The following is a 15,502-nucleotide window of genomic DNA, read 5'->3' on the forward strand; positions in this document are numbered from 1 at the left end:
ATTTTAAGATAGTTATGTTGTTGTACTACTGGTATATGTTGTTGTACTACTGGTATATGTTGTTGTACTACTGGTATATGTTGTTGTACTACTGGTATATGTTGTTGTACTACTGGTATATGTTGTTGTACAGATATTGGTAATGGTAAGGTCATGGATGAAGGTCCAGTGTCTGTTGAGCAAAAGTTGGCACATGTGCGTAATCAACTGAATGAGTTGGGTATGTCAGTCTACAAGTTCACCAGTTGTGAACTGTCTTCCTTGTTGCTTGAGATTAGACTAGGAGAAATAAAGGTGTGTGTGTTGTGTGCATCCTGTGTGTGTATGTGGGCACGTGTGCATGCGTGCATACGTACATGCATACATACAGGTGTAGTGTGTGTGTGTGTGTGTGTGTGTGTATGCGTGTGTGTGTGTGCGTGTGTGTGTGTGTGTGTGTGTGTGTGTGTGTGTGTGTGTGTGTGTGTGTGTGTGTGTGTGTGTGTGTGTACTGTATTGTAGAGTAGTGCATTGTGTATGTGTTCATATAAATATTGTTTGTTGTGTATACTCCTATGGTTAGTAGTATATGATATACCATAGGCTCTCAAGGCACTACTGGATATTCAACAACGTGACCTACAGCTATTGTTAACAGCATGTCACCATAAGTCCGGTGTATTACCAGCCAACTCCAGTCCTTTAAGTAAACAACAACAACACAAATACAAACAGCACAGCTTCATGTTCCTTGGATGGGAGGACAAGATAGATAATGGCGGGAAACCTTTAGGAAAGAGTGTTCATAGATCTCTTGAAGAAGTGTGTAAGACAGCTAAAGGACTGCATAAGCATTTTAAGGTAAAGAAATTAGTGTATAACTAATGATAGTATCCATACTACTAACCCTGTAATGTGTTGATGTGTATTGGAATTTGTACACATCAGTACGATTCATTGTAACTCGTACTAATCTGAACAACTTCAATAGTGACAATAGTGTGTGTTGTATTAGAGTATTTGTACAGGCTCAACAGTAGAAAGAATGGGAGTGCTGATCCAAACATATTTATTACTCTGAGTGTTATTGAAATTTTAAGAAAAAGGCTAGTGAGTAAACCGGAATACAGGAATAGAATCTTGAGTCAAGAAATATAACCCAAATATTCTAATAGATTTATTGGCATATTAAGAGTGTCTTTCTACATTCTTATAGGATGCTGAAGAACAGTATGAAGAAGTATTGGAGTTGATCACATTGTTTGAGATGGATGTTGCTGAACTACAACAAGTTGTTAATAAGGCTTCTAATTTGGTCAGTGACACTCAGGCCTTTCCAGGGACTAATAAACGAAGGAGCTTTGCTATCGACGAGTGGACGATATATGACAAGGTGTGTGTGTGTGTGTTGTTGTTATGTATATATATTCTTTGTAGTATTGTAAATCATGCTGAATTGTAAATGTTAATGTGAAATAATAAGCTGCATTGTACATGTATTAACATACCATAACTAGTGAGTAAGAAATACTATAAAAATTGACCCCTTCATCTTTGAATTCTCTAATTTTGAATTACTTACATTTTTATACATCCAACTACACCACTTTAAGCTTAAAGTGACCGATTGTTAATGCAACCTACAGAATTCTGAAATTACTGAATGAACTTTTAAAGTTTTGTACATGTTGTAGTTGGTCTTGTAAAAATTGCTATGTTTGTTGACTTTGTGATTGTACACTTGTTCATTTTCTAGTCACTACAACAACTAACTCAACAACAGCCATTGATGCAGACCATACAGGACTCAGCTCGTGGATTACTCTCCCTAGAGCCTTATTTTGATGGTGAATGTATCAGAGAATCACTAGCACTCATCAAATCCAGTTACCAACAGGCAAGTGTTGCACTTACCATAACTGTATAGTTTATAAACATGTTGTGTGGTAACTTTTAGGCCTTGACTCTATTTGAGGAAGGCCTTCCAAAAAACTGTTCATATTCATATTATTGTTATTGATGTTCATATATAGTCAATGCTTAGTCCTATATAATATCCCTCCTGTGCAACTATTGATTAAGTGTACTGATAGAAATTTTAAAGTGATCCAATATAATCCGATGTACTAAACACCGATACTGATCTGACATGCCAATATAATAAAGTGTAGCCATTAAGCCTGGAGGAAACTAAATATAGAACTTTAACATCTGTATTTCTTACTGTTCTAGTTAAAAAGTGGTTCAAAGTGCTAAGAATCACTGGCAATGCTTGGTGGCCTGTTATGGCATGGCCTCAATTAACCCAGACAGTAAGCCACAAATACTTTAATGTATGCTCCCATACCAAGATTGGTCCACATTATACTCTATTTAATTAATTGTATACTTTGACAAGCCATAGAAAACACATGTAGCTAACATACACTGTTACAATACTTATCAGCCATACAACAAACATTCATGGTGGAAAAAACCATTGGATGAACCAGAAACACAACTTGAAACAACCAATCATCGTATAATATACGTAACTCATACATAGCAAAGCATCTTTGAGAATCAGTATCATGTGTGTGTGTGTTTCATCCCTGAACCATATACAGTTGCAGGGAGACGAATCCTTTGAGGCGGAGGGTTCTACTTACCTCATTTAAACGTGGTAGTGGTAATAGCAAGGTATCATTTGTCCATCTCTGTCCTTCATATACTTCTATCGTCTTCTCTCAACCATATACTCCAGTCTGTCCCTGTACAGCATGTTTGCTGATAGTTCTCTGTTGTCTTCTCTGTTCAGTTATTGTTCTCTGTTATGGCAGACCGGCTATCCTGCTGATTAGAAAAACTGCTTCACACCTCTGAGTTGTGTATGCTCACTGTACCATGCATTTGTCTCACACGTTATGCTGTTGACCTGTCACCTCTTTGCAGTCTTGATTCCCGTGACACTACTCAACAAAACCAGGTATAAGATCAACCAGTTAACCTGGTTGCACACACTTGATCATTAATTGTTACTGTGACGTGTTTACTATAAATGATTATGTTGTATGGATGGATGGATGGTTTGTGGAAGAGAAGGAGGTGCATTCAAGATACTAAGCAGACAATAAAACTGCCAAAGAGAATCGGCTGAAGTGTTTACCCCGTTACTCTTGAGTAATGCCTTCCACTGTCACTTACTGATGTTTGCATGTTTGTTATGATTGTGTGGAGTTGTGTGTGACTGTGCAGTAGTAGTTCAACAGTAGTAGTAGTTCAACAGACACAAATACTTAGCCTCTTTTGGTAATAGTGATCAAAGCCAAATGTGTTCACACTCAAATACCACACAGTTGTTGTGTGATTTCAAAACTACAACAAACTTCAGCATAATTATCTCCACTTGTTGTTTGGATAAGGCATGAAATTGTATGAAGAAAGTTGGAGATTCTGTGCAAGTAGTTACAGCTATAAGCCTACTAAACCATTAATTCTGTTATTACTAGGTAATTAGTTAACAGTCTATACTGTATTTTGAACTATAGAAAATATCTTAGACATTGAATTGTTTGGCATTTAAACAACACTAATTTTATTTTATGAGTCTTACGTATTATTTTGCATTCCTTGTGCACATGTGTGCTTCTGTGTGTACCACAAACAATATATGATTTTCTTTGTGGGCTACCTGTATATACTTAGTAACATGATCGCAACAGTGTTCAGATCAGACATGGTATATGGTATAGTGTTGATGACATCTCCGTTATACTGCTACTTGTGTGAATATTGTCTAACCAGTAATAATCATGTTAGATTACTTGAATTACTTGTAGATATCTCCTTTTGTAGTAACTGTTGACTACTAACTAGGTGTGTCAATATTTTCTAACCAACAATAATCATGTTAGATTATCACTAACAAGAGTTAAAAATTACTTGTTTATCATCGGCAAATGTTAGTCTTACATATACATATATTCTACTTCAGCAATATGACTGGAACAATAGTTCTGACCATATATGGTTAAGTGTGATATGTTTGATGACTAGTTGCTTATGTGGTCAATTATTGTCACTAAATTAATTAAGTAACCAGATACATTGATGAAATGATTTAAATTAATATTTCCCTTACAACAATACTTGTTGGTCTCATGTTCACCTATACCTGAACTACCCACATGTATATATATCTTGAACTAACGTGACAAAAAAAATCACTAACTGGAAAGAAGGATTTGTAGCTTCCTGTATTTAAAAACATAACCAGCCAACTGGTATAGAGCAACTAGTACTTCACCTTGGTCTTTACTGCTGTCCTAGTGATAGTAGCTTGTTTATCCTAATTATACAATAAATAATGTTGTGGTGTACTGATAAAGAAATTTTGATTTGATCCAGTATAATCCGATGCATACACTGATAACATTCCGATATACTGTATAGTTAGAAGGTTTGACGGGAATAAAGTTTGGTGAATCTCTCCATCAAAATTAAATGGCAAAAAAAAGTTTGGCAAATCGATGAACCATTCGGCGTCGTTTAATTATTAATTTCATTTCTTGAACCGCACATCAGCATTCAGTCTTCATCATAGTGACACCACTGCGTGGACTTGCATGCCGTGAAGATGAGCAGACATGGCTTTGTTGTACAGACAACGTGATCTGTGGATTTCATACATACAAGGTGATCATTCTTGGTGAAGAGTTGGGCACGGAGAGAGCTAGAACTGAAAATGGACACAACCCACTAGCAGTAGCTGTGGGCAAATCCCTCCAAGGAGAAAGAACATACGGCAGATGTTGGTACCGCTGACCTTTTCATCGAGCTTTTCATTTGTTGCAGCATGTAATGGTGGGTAACGGTAGCTATCACCTTACATAATGGTCAAGATAATATTCCATTGAGATCCAGTAGGTTAGATTTTCTTGATGGAGTTGACTATTCGGTTTTCTTAACAACTCAAAAATACTTCTAGATTCCCAAGACATGTTTATTCCAATTCATGTGATATTAAAAGTGGACAAGTGGGAAAGTTTGGATGGTTTTAGTTTGGCAAATAGCTAGTCAGTCGCCAACTTCGCCAAACTTTATCCCCGCCAAACTTTCCTACTGTATGGTACCGATATAATGAAGTGTTGTCATTAAGCTTAAAAGAATTTACGTAAATAGAGAACTTCATCATTTTTGTTTATTGCTATTTATCCACTTAAAAAGTGGTTTAAAGTACTAACAATCACTAGCAATGTTTGGATGCTGTATAGTGTGGCTTCAGTTAACAACCCACACAGCAAGTCGTCCACAAATATTTTAAGGCATGCAAGATTGGTCGACATTATACTTCAACTTGTAGACTGCACATACACATGTGTGCTGGTGTGCTTCTGTGTGTACCGCAAATGATGTACAATTTCCTTTGTGGTTTATATAATGATATGAACAATACCGCTCAACACACTGGTACAATACAGTTACTTTAACATGCTTTCAAATTTAATAGTACTACATATCATGTACTCTACTATACTACTGCAACATGTCTACTGTTCAGTTTTACTAGAAGACATAATAATTGCTATTCATGTTCACAATGTTTTTATAATGTTTGAAGTTAATCCATGTTAACATCAACTGTGATGTATTCAATACGATAAACTTCACCAGCACCATGGCGATACACATCAAGGTACAATCCTTTAGTAAGATCAAGGTTACGTTGATAATTAGCAATAAACACAAATCCTCCTTCATGTTCTGTATGGCAAGATCCCCATTTCTCACATGACTTTATCTGTATCTTAACCTCACTGGAGTAACCTTGTGAAGGATTTGATAACTTAGCATCAGAACTGTCATGTACCATATTTGTAAATACATTGTTGACATTGTCACCTTCAACTTTGTAACATGGAGATGTTACACGATTGTCAGGTACATGAAAGCCAATAAATCTTTCTCCATCACTTATTCCAAAATTTGGATCATGATCATTACTATCAGCCCACACTGTGTCCATAGCAATCGTCATAGTAACAGTTACACATTTATGATCATCATTAGTTAGAACACCAGGAGGAACCAGTTGAACTTGTAAAACATGTTGGTAATGAGCAGTCCCGGCAAGTATTTCCAGATAGTTAGGTTTGTAGGTATATGACCCATGAATAGTGGCATATTTGGCTAGCCATTTGGGAGTCATCAACTGGTGATAAGGTAACACTGATTTGATGAGTTTTATCTAATAGTAGAGAACAGATAAGTATTTTTTCACACCATTGCACTTCAAAGATAGAACACACCTTCACTAACACTGTACATACATGTTGTATATGTTGAGGTATAACATTTCCCTACATACTTACATACTAGTATTGGTGAACTATTTGGGATATCATTAAGACTAACACTTACCTCAGTGTCAGCTTCTACTGTTACAGTAAAACAAGTCACTGTCAGTATTAAAACTGTATTGAGTAACAACACCATCTTGTTGTCAACAGCAGAGTTGTTTCTTGAGTAGTTTTAAGTTAGTATTGTGTGATGTTTGTTGATAACATCTCCTTTATACTGCTACTTCTGTCAATATTGACTAGCCAGTAATAATCATGTTAGATTACTAACAATAGTTATGAATTACTTGTTTATCACTGAGTCTTACATATTATGCTGCTTCAGAAATTTGACTGGCAGTAAAGTTCTGACCAAATATGGTTATGTGTGATACGTTTGATGACTGGTTGTTTATGTGGTCGTACTTTACTATCACTAAATTAATCAGTTAATTCAACCGATGAAATATTTCTCTTGTCACTATAACTTGTTGGTCTCATGTTTACGTAGACCTGGACAATATACTTGTATATGTCTTGAACTGTTCTGTAATGTGACAAAAGCAGGCTGTGCGACTCTCAAGCTTATTTAAAGCATACCCAGCCAACTGATAAAGAACAACTGATACTTCACCTTGGTCTTGACTGCTGTTTTAATTAGTGATACCATACAGTGTATAATGTAGAAGTGTACTGATAGAGAATTTTAAATTGATCTGATATAATCCGATATACTAAACACCGATACTGATCTGACATACTGATATAATAAAGTGTAGCCATTAAGCTTGAAGGAAACTAAATAGAGAACTTTAACATCTTAATATCTTACTTTTCTAGTTAGAAAATAATTCAAAGTGCTAAGAATCACTGGGAATGCTTGGTGGCCTGTTATGGCATGGCCTCAGTTAACCCAGACAGTAACATTCCGTTCACACTAGCGCGATAGCACGGTTTGTTATGGCACGGCTCGGCACAGTCCAGTATTGGTCACTGTTCACACTGCACGATGTCACACGCTTCATGAGTAGTTTGTAACAAGTGCGTAATTAAGCATTATCGTAATTATGATTAGTGCGCTTACTAAAAATGGAAGCAGCTATTGTTCTTCAGGCTTTTTCACTAGTTTTCTTTTGGTGGAAATTGTTTGTCTCCAGACGAGCAGCAATGGAAAGACTGTCGCAGACTTATGAAAGCACAACTGCGAATTGTGGCCATGAAAAAGCGACTGACACGATAAAGAAGAATTTTAGCCATGGCTATAGTCACTTGAGTGTGTTCCTTTCCAGTTGAGGGATATTTATTGGGTTTCTTCCTTGAGATAATTTGCTGTATAGTCTACATGATATTATTCCCTGTATTTTGCATTCATATATTTAGTCATTGTCTTTATTCATTTAAGACACACACAACTGCATGCATACAGCTATATGCCATACATGAATATTACAGTAACAAAAAGTTATCTGCTATAAACAACTCTCAGTATTTGGTCTTTAATAGATCTATTTGTGGTGGAATAATGTTGTATTGAGAACATTCACACAGCAAGACTGGCTTGAAAACTTCCAGATGTCTTAAGAAACATTCATATACATTTGCAGCAAGTTATCCCCAGCATTGGCAAGAATTGACACAGTGATAAGAAAGTGTCTATCTGTTGAACGACGAGTTGCTGTTACTCTTTGGTGCTTGGCAACTCTAACTGAATATCATACAATTGCCCACTTGTTCGGCATTGCACGTTCAACCGTGTGTGAAATAGTACATAAAACATGCTGTTCTGTGGTGGATGTATTACTGAAGGAGTACATTAAATTCCCCACTGGTAATTGCCTGACTAGTGTTGTGGACGAGTTCAAAACAAAATGGGGTGTCCCTCAGTGTGTTGGATCTATTGATGGCTGTCACGTACTGATTTCTGCACCAAATCATTTGCACACGAACTATTATAATAGAAAGGGTTGGTATTCATTGTTAATACAAAGAGTTGTTGATGCCAATTACCGTTTCCTAGATGTGTGTATAGGATGGCCAGGAAGTGTCCATAATGCTTGAGTGTTTGCTCTTTCTATGATAAGATTGAACACCACCAGATCTTGCCTAACAACACCATTACTGTATCTGGAGTTAGCATTCCATTATACATGATTGGTGACTCCTGGTGAGTAATTAATTATCACGGGTACTGTACCATCTCGGCCTAGTTCAATCAGTTGGGCTGGCTTGGTTTGGTTGGGCCCGGTATGGACAGTGTTCACGTTGCACTATTTATCAAGCCATATCGTTCCAAACCATGTTACTGGGCTAGTGTAAACGGGATGTAAGTGTGTCATTTATGACATTGCTCTATAATGAAACAATGGTTTAATGATGTTTGAATGCGCAAAACAGAAGATTCTTGTGTTATATCTACATAGCTATAGTTGTAGTACGCTGCATGGACAGATGAAAGATTGCTGCTAATGTTCCAATACACCAGTTTATAATTAATTATAACATAGACAAGATCACTAACTGGAAAGAAGGCTTTGCTGATTATAAGGACTCTTGAGTGTATTTAAGAACATACCCAGTACAGAACAACTGGTAATTGACCTTATTCTTAACTGATAGTAGTATGTTTTTTCTAATGGATAGTGTATAGTGTAGAGATGAAACACTAAAGAAATGTTAAACCAATCTGATATAGCCTGATGTTCTGAGTCTAAACACTGATACTAATCTGATATACCAATATTGTACAGTACGTTAGTACTGTATATTAGGGATGATGGAGATTGGGGGTTTCTTACCCAAATATATCACCTAAAAACCAGCCTAGGTTTTACTTTATGACAGCTTGGCAGCACTGGTTAGCCAAAACGATGTCCAAGAATGTCTTAGATCAACCCTAAACCATTTCAACAAGTTGCTATGGAATTTTAATAATTGTTATTTAACTGAATTTCTACTACTAAATAACTGACTGATGTCTTCAGCCAAGCATAACCGAACCTTCCAGCTTTACATACTTCTTCACCGTTTGATGTTGCTTCAGCCCAAGATGTGCTAACAACAGTACATACAATTTACGCATCATTGACTTACCTTTGTTTTTGCTGACAGTACATGGTGTTGATCCAAAGTGGTGTAATGGCTTCCCTATATTTGTAAACAGGAATCGTCCATATTTTCCATGGTGACTAGATTGATTGCAGAGGTGCTTCATTCTACTGTTCTTCATTTGTAGCATTGTGTAACAGGCTAAATATAGCTGAAAGTGAAGTGTAATGGCCACTTCACTTTCAAGTCAGTATTTGATAGTGGAGGTGCACATTCGGACATTATTAACACTGGAGCCATTCTTTCTTATGATGTGGTATGCGCAGGTTCACCAGTCATAATAATGTCAATTCTAAAAAGGTAAACAAAAAATTATAAGGAATCTGAAGTTTGATTAGGGATCATAGAGAAAAAAGTAGGGAAACAAATAGGTTGCCTACACCTGCAGATATACTAGTGGACATTTAACCCTTAAATGCGCATAACAAAGTGCTATAACTTTCGAAGCATACCTCCTATGGCTATGTGGTTGCTTCATTCTACTCATAATGTAATAAGCGTTACAATGATACCTAGGGCTTCCCCCTTTGTGCTAAAGCATGATGCCAGAACTCGCCGTGTAATCAACTTTTCATTAAATAAACACGTAAAACCTTTACATACCTTTATAAAATGATCCATAACTTGATGGCGGTTGCTCCAATTGACTTCCAATAAAGCTTGTTCGCTTCAGCGTTAAATTTTGCATTAGGCCATACAAAGCTCACATGATTAAAGCCAAAATAGAAGTTAAACACATAGCGAGAAGCTTGGTTGATGGATAACACTGATCGCTGTTGCTCTTCGCTTCATAACAAGTAAGTCTCCATTGTTACAGTGTTTATTTAGCCTTTACCAAGTAGCCCAGTGAATAGAATTTTGAACTTTGTGTAGTTTTAGGCTAAAGGAGTTGAGCTACCCCACCTAATGTTGCCATGAATGCGTAAAATGTGTAAATATGCATTCCCCAAAAGTTTCATGGGGCTAGTATATCTGCAGGTATAGGCAACCTTCCTTGTTTCCCTACTTTGTTTCTATGATTCCTAATCGAGTTTAAAATTCCTAATTTTTCCTTGTTTCCTTTCTGTAGCTGTAAATTTATAGCAGAAAGAAAATGTTTTAGTGGGGTTTATATTTTGGTAAAATTAGTATAATGATAAGCTTGCTGCCTAAACAATGGCATATATTTTCGGGGACAGTATCCATACAAGTTAGACCAGTTCATATCCATTCATGCAGTATAGCTTGTAAACAACTTATTATCTAGTCTGTTCAGAAACTGGTTTGTAATGATAAGTAAAGCCCTCATGTGAATTGTTTATGGATTTAAGCAAATTTAATCATTTTAGTTCATAAAAATGTATTATTTATTGTATGGTAGTTGCCTTTCTTGTGCACATGTGTGCTGTTGTGTATACCACAAATACTTTGTTGGCTATGATCAATACCCACTCATTACACTGGTCTAATATTATGCAGTACATAACCAGGAGCCCAAAAGCAACGCAACTTTTGGTGTTTATGGGCTCCTGACGTGACCATACCTTTAACATGCTTTCTGATGTAACAGTGTTGCATTGTAAGTACAGAAAAGTTGGAAACACCACAACATAAGAATGTACATACTATTACACATTTGCTGCTGTACTGCTGCTACTTAAAGTCTACTGTACAATGTTATATAGAAGACACACAACTGTTATTATGTTCACACTATTCGTAATGTTTGAAGTTAATCCATGTTAACATCAACTGTGATGTATTCAATACGATAAATTTCGCCAGCATTGCCACGATATAAATCAAAGTACAATCCCTTGGTCAGATCAAGATTACGTTGATAGTTTGCTATAGATACAGATCCTTCATCGTGCTCTGTGTGGCAAGATCCCCATTTCTCACATGGCTTTATCTGTATCTTAACCTCACTGGAGTAACCTTGTAGGGAATTTGGTCTAGGACTAGAACTATCAAATACTCTATTTGTTAATACATCTTTGACATTATCACCTTCAACTAAGTGGCATGGAGAGTGAATAGCGTAGTTAGCTTTGTCCATTACTCGAAAGCCAATGAATCTTTCTCCATCACTTATTCCAAAATGTGGATCATGATCATTAGCATCAGCCCACACTGTGTCCATAGCAATCGTCATAGTAACAGTTACACATTTGCCATCATCATTAGCCAGAACACTAGGAGAAACTAGTTGAACTTGTAAAACATGTTGGAGATCAGTCCCAGCAAGTATTTCCAGATAGTTAGGTTTGTAGGTATATGACCCATGAATAGTCGCATGTTCACTCAACCATTTTGGGGTCATTACCTCATGATAAGGTAACACTGTTTTGACAAGTTTAACCTAAGATACAATAGATGGATACTCTGTAACTTCACTTTCTACAATAGTACTGATTTTCACTCACTTCTGTGTTAGCTACCACTGTGACAGTTAAACAAGTTACTGCCAACACTATTAAAGTTGATTTCAGTACTGGTAACATCTTGTGAAACAGTAATTGCACATTAGAAGCTCAGCTGTCAACTGGTATACAATTGTATAAAATATACATGCTGAATATATGAAAAAAAATTATTCTTAAACACAATTTAATAAACACACATGATTAATTAAAAGCGTTGTCTTTTTGTTCATTAGACTGATAAATAGCAAACTCCCAAAGTCAGCTTTTGTCTGGCTTTGGAGGATTTCACAATTACAAAAAGAAGTGATGCCAATCTATGCCAAAAATCTAGTTGTGCAAACCAGGGTGAAAAGTAGGGAATCAAAGTTGGTAGCAAAGATTGCATACTAACTATGTTGATTCTGTGATTTAAAATGAGGTTGTCTATTTCTGTCAAATATAACTATAACTACTGATTTATTGAATTACCATGCATATGCAAGCCCTACTTTATAGTGTATTACTTGTCTCTCTCTCTATACACAGGCCAAAGATGACTTACTGTCAAGATTAAAGCCGCTAGCTATTAGCAGACTGGAACTAGCAGTAGTGGAGATCAGTGTTGTGTTCTCATGGCTACTACAAACTGATCTGTTCTTACAGGCACTGCTGAGAAGGAGGAGAATCAATCCACCATCTGCTACACTATCAGTAAGACTGTGTACATGTACGCAATTTTTTTGTTGGATTTTATGTAACATGTGGCAATCAGAAGTGCACGCATGCACTTGTCTATAGTCCATGCTGTAATACCTTATTGTATTAACTACATGATTCAAGCAACAAGTACACAACACATGTATCTGACTCAGAGATAACACACATATGGTTTGTATATACGTACGTATACATGTAGACGCATGCACACACACACACACACACACACACACACACACACACACACACACACACACACACACACACACACACACACACACACACACACACACACACACACACAACATGCACACGTGCTCTCACATATATAGTCCACTGAGTGACTGACTGAGTTGAGAACTAGTTTGAGCAAAGCAACAACTCTTAACTGATAATTTTTGTAATAATCATGTACAACAATGACAACAGATTTATACAAAATGAACTGACCAAGATTACATACAAGTAAAAAACCTTAGAAAGTACCCATACATAACTTGAAATAATGTCAGTTCTAAATTTAGATGTGCTGAGCTACGTAACTCTGTATCTCGTGGGAGCACTAACCTCAAAAATATCATAGAAACTAACCTCAAAAATATCATAGAAACTAACCTCAAAAATATCATAGAAACAGTAGTGAAATAACTTCTCAGACATGTGCTGATACAGTGTCTAGACAATCTGAAAGAACATCAAGCATTTTGTCCAGGCATTTTAGATGTTTTCCCTTTCCCAGACAACCTCTGTTACCGGTGTTGAATACCAGCATTACACATGCAGTCCTGAACAGTGACTCTGATAACACAAACACACATACACTTTTCATCAAGTATACTACCACAACAGCTATCTAGATTAAGGTTACGGTATAGTCATGGGCAATCATTCAAAATTTTGAATGCCTATCGATACTTTTGAGAAGCCCATAAAACCAGTGTAGCAGCATGAAAAGTTTTAAATGAAGGTGAAGCCCTTCATATTTAATGTTTTTATGTAGCTATAGTGTAGTTTGAAGCAAGTGGAACACTACAATTTGCTGTAGTAACACAAGTAAGCCAGCTCGTACATTGCTCAGCTCCAGCTGTCACTACCATGTTTTTTCCCGCCAAATACAGCAAAAGCTGTAGGCTCTATTGGAATTTCTGGGGCATAGTGATACTGTATATTAAATTTATTAGGTCCTGTGGAAGCGTTTTTGGCGTATTTCTTCCCAGTGACTCAGATACAAGCCTTCAAAGAGCTTGTTTCACTGAAATAACTACTAAAAGTTCAATAAAACGTCTATACAACCAGTAACTTAAAAAATCGCTTCCACAGGACCTAGATATTTTAGTTGTTTAGCCACTTGTGTTGAAATTATAAGGATTCAGTAATCTGTTAGTCTGGTTTTTGGCGGCGCGTTTTTATAAAACATCGCTCTATTGTAGACCACACACCCAAGGACAGTCGTTGTTCTGTAGTAAAAACAAACAAGCACAATGTATTGCTAACACAACACAGTTGCTGAAATTATTTATCCCTGCTTGGTTTAAAGCAGGTTTTGTAATTTGTTCCTCCCACGCATTTTAAACTATTCCGTAGCCTTAAGTCTACTAACTTAATGTATGTGTAATACACAACCAGCAGTTACCAGTGTGTGTATTATGTATAGGAGTTATCATCAGAGATCAGTAGTCGTCAGTCACTAATCTCAACTGTTGAGAATGATCTCAATCAAGTCCTATTAATATTTAGTGGTGATGAGTTACCATTAGTTACTGAGTTAGGTCATCAGATGACCCAGTGTCACGTGTGTCTGTCAGAACTGATGGAGAAGTTGGAGTTGGTGAAACAACTCTCTGAAGTGGAAGGGATAGATGGATTAGGTAGTCTACCATCACCATTATTGGACGATGTGAGTGAGCGTTCATGCGTGCGTGCGTGTGTGTGTCTTTTGTTCTTGTGTCTTTGTGTGTACATTCACGTGTGTGGTGTCATTGTGGATTTGTTACGTATGTCTGTATCATAAATGTCTTGTTTCATCATTTCTTGTTTCCCAGGATGATCCTTCAGTGCTAGACATAGCCATATCAAATCTACCTAACCACTTAGAGGTGTCCCTTGACAACAGTAACCGACCATCATCTTTAAGTAATCTAGAAGAGGCTGATAGTGGCCTTGATGATCTTGACACCTTCCCATCATCATCATCACATTATAGCTGGACCTACTTTGATACTGAAACTGTTAAAAGAAAAGTATGGTTATGTGTGTTTGTGTGTAATTGCTACGTGTGTGTGCGTGCGTGTGTGCGTGTGTGTGTGTACGTAGGTAAGTAGGTATGTATTATATGGACATAAGTACGTATGTATATATATGTAATACTATGTATGTTTGTGTTTGTGGTTTGTTTGAATCTGTTTATGTGTTTTTGTACCAAGTGTTATTGTTTTTAATAACTTGCGTAAGTATATATACTAATATACAAAAGGTGCCATACCAATGTATTATAGATACTTTACATTTTAAGATGTATAAAACACCCACTACCAAAAGTACACTGGTACCTTAGTTTATGGAAAAGGTTGTATCTTCTCATTGTTTTAGTTTGTGTTTCTTGCCTAAGTACTGAGCTTTCCTTCAGGCAGAGGTTGTAGGTTTGATCATCACATGTGGTTTGCTAGTAGCTGTTTGGCTGTGGATTTGATATAACATTAGATATGATATAGTTTCCTAAGTGATGTATTGGCTTTCCATTGCCTGTATCTGATAATCTGATAAATGGCTGTCTATACAAGGTCGTCTTTTATATTTCAGTGTAACTTGCTGAAAAATTGTATTGTATCCCACAATCAATCTCTCCAAAGTGTGTTATAAAGGATAGAGTGATCATGTAGTTAGCTGCTTAACCACTTGGTAGAAAGGTGTCTGGAATGGTCAGTTCAATTTTTGGACAGGTGTTATCATGAGTGATAACCCTTTAAACGCCTCAGCAAAAAAATTACCTGCATGTAGAGA

General features: G+C 36.6%; 3 protein-coding genes across 4 annotated transcripts in view; 1 reads left to right on the plus strand and 2 right to left on the minus strand.

Moving 5' to 3' along the window:
- Window positions 1–15,502, plus strand: part of LOC136247224 (uncharacterized) — a 137,931-nt gene that overhangs the window by 90,666 nt on the left and 31,763 nt on the right. Inside the window, exons 9-15 of the mRNA XM_066038860.1 lie at window positions 134–294; window positions 583–840; window positions 1,196–1,372; window positions 1,736–1,876; window positions 12,332–12,496; window positions 14,157–14,399; window positions 14,545–14,742. Of these exons, the coding sequence (XP_065894932.1) occupies window positions 134–294; window positions 583–840; window positions 1,196–1,372; window positions 1,736–1,876; window positions 12,332–12,496; window positions 14,157–14,399; window positions 14,545–14,742 (1,343 nt within the window). The remainder of the gene's footprint in view (window positions 1–133; window positions 295–582; window positions 841–1,195; window positions 1,373–1,735; window positions 1,877–12,331; window positions 12,497–14,156; window positions 14,400–14,544; window positions 14,743–15,502) is intronic.
- Window positions 5,397–6,546, minus strand: LOC136244700 (uncharacterized). The gene is made up of 2 exons (XM_066036241.1): window positions 6,379–6,546; window positions 5,397–6,205 (listed from the first exon to the last, which is right to left on the minus strand). The coding sequence occupies exons 1-2, from the start codon at window positions 6,451–6,453 to the stop codon at window positions 5,579–5,581; spliced, it is 702 nt and encodes a 233-aa protein (XP_065892313.1). The 5' UTR covers window positions 6,454–6,546; the 3' UTR covers window positions 5,397–5,578.
- Window positions 10,953–12,959, minus strand: LOC136247225 (uncharacterized). Of its 2 annotated transcripts, none has more exons than XM_066038862.1 (3): window positions 12,827–12,959; window positions 11,807–11,925; window positions 10,953–11,742 (listed from the first exon to the last, which is right to left on the minus strand). In XM_066038862.1, the coding sequence occupies exons 2-3, from the start codon at window positions 11,882–11,884 to the stop codon at window positions 11,113–11,115; spliced, it is 708 nt and encodes a 235-aa protein (XP_065894934.1). In that variant the 5' UTR covers window positions 11,885–11,925; window positions 12,827–12,959; the 3' UTR covers window positions 10,953–11,112. The 2 variants fall into 2 exon arrangements, with proteins under 2 accessions (XP_065894934.1, XP_065894933.1); XM_066038861.1 differs by having other exon boundaries at window positions 11,807–11,928; window positions 12,827–12,942.

This window comes from Dysidea avara, chromosome 2 (genome assembly GCF_963678975.1).
Source record: "Dysidea avara chromosome 2, odDysAvar1.4, whole genome shotgun sequence".
NCBI lineage: Eukaryota > Metazoa > Porifera > Demospongiae > Dictyoceratida > Dysideidae > Dysidea > Dysidea avara.

Excerpts from the sequence above, each read along its gene's own strand:
- LOC136244700 (XM_066036241.1), bottom strand. The coding sequence starts at position 6,453 with ATGGTGTTGTTACTCAATACAGTTTTAATACTGACAGTGACTTGTTTT. Across the intron at positions 6,206-6,378 it reads CAGTAGAAGCTGACACTGAG|ATAAAACTCATCAAATCAGT; the intron begins GTAAGTGTTAGT and ends CTCTACTATTAG.
- LOC136247225 (XM_066038862.1), bottom strand. The coding sequence starts at position 11,884 with ATGTTACCAGTACTGAAATCAACTTTAATAGTGTTGGCAGTAACTTGT. Across the intron at positions 11,743-11,806 it reads CAGTGGTAGCTAACACAGAA|GTTAAACTTGTCAAAACAGT; the intron begins GTGAGTGAAAAT and ends ATTGTATCTTAG.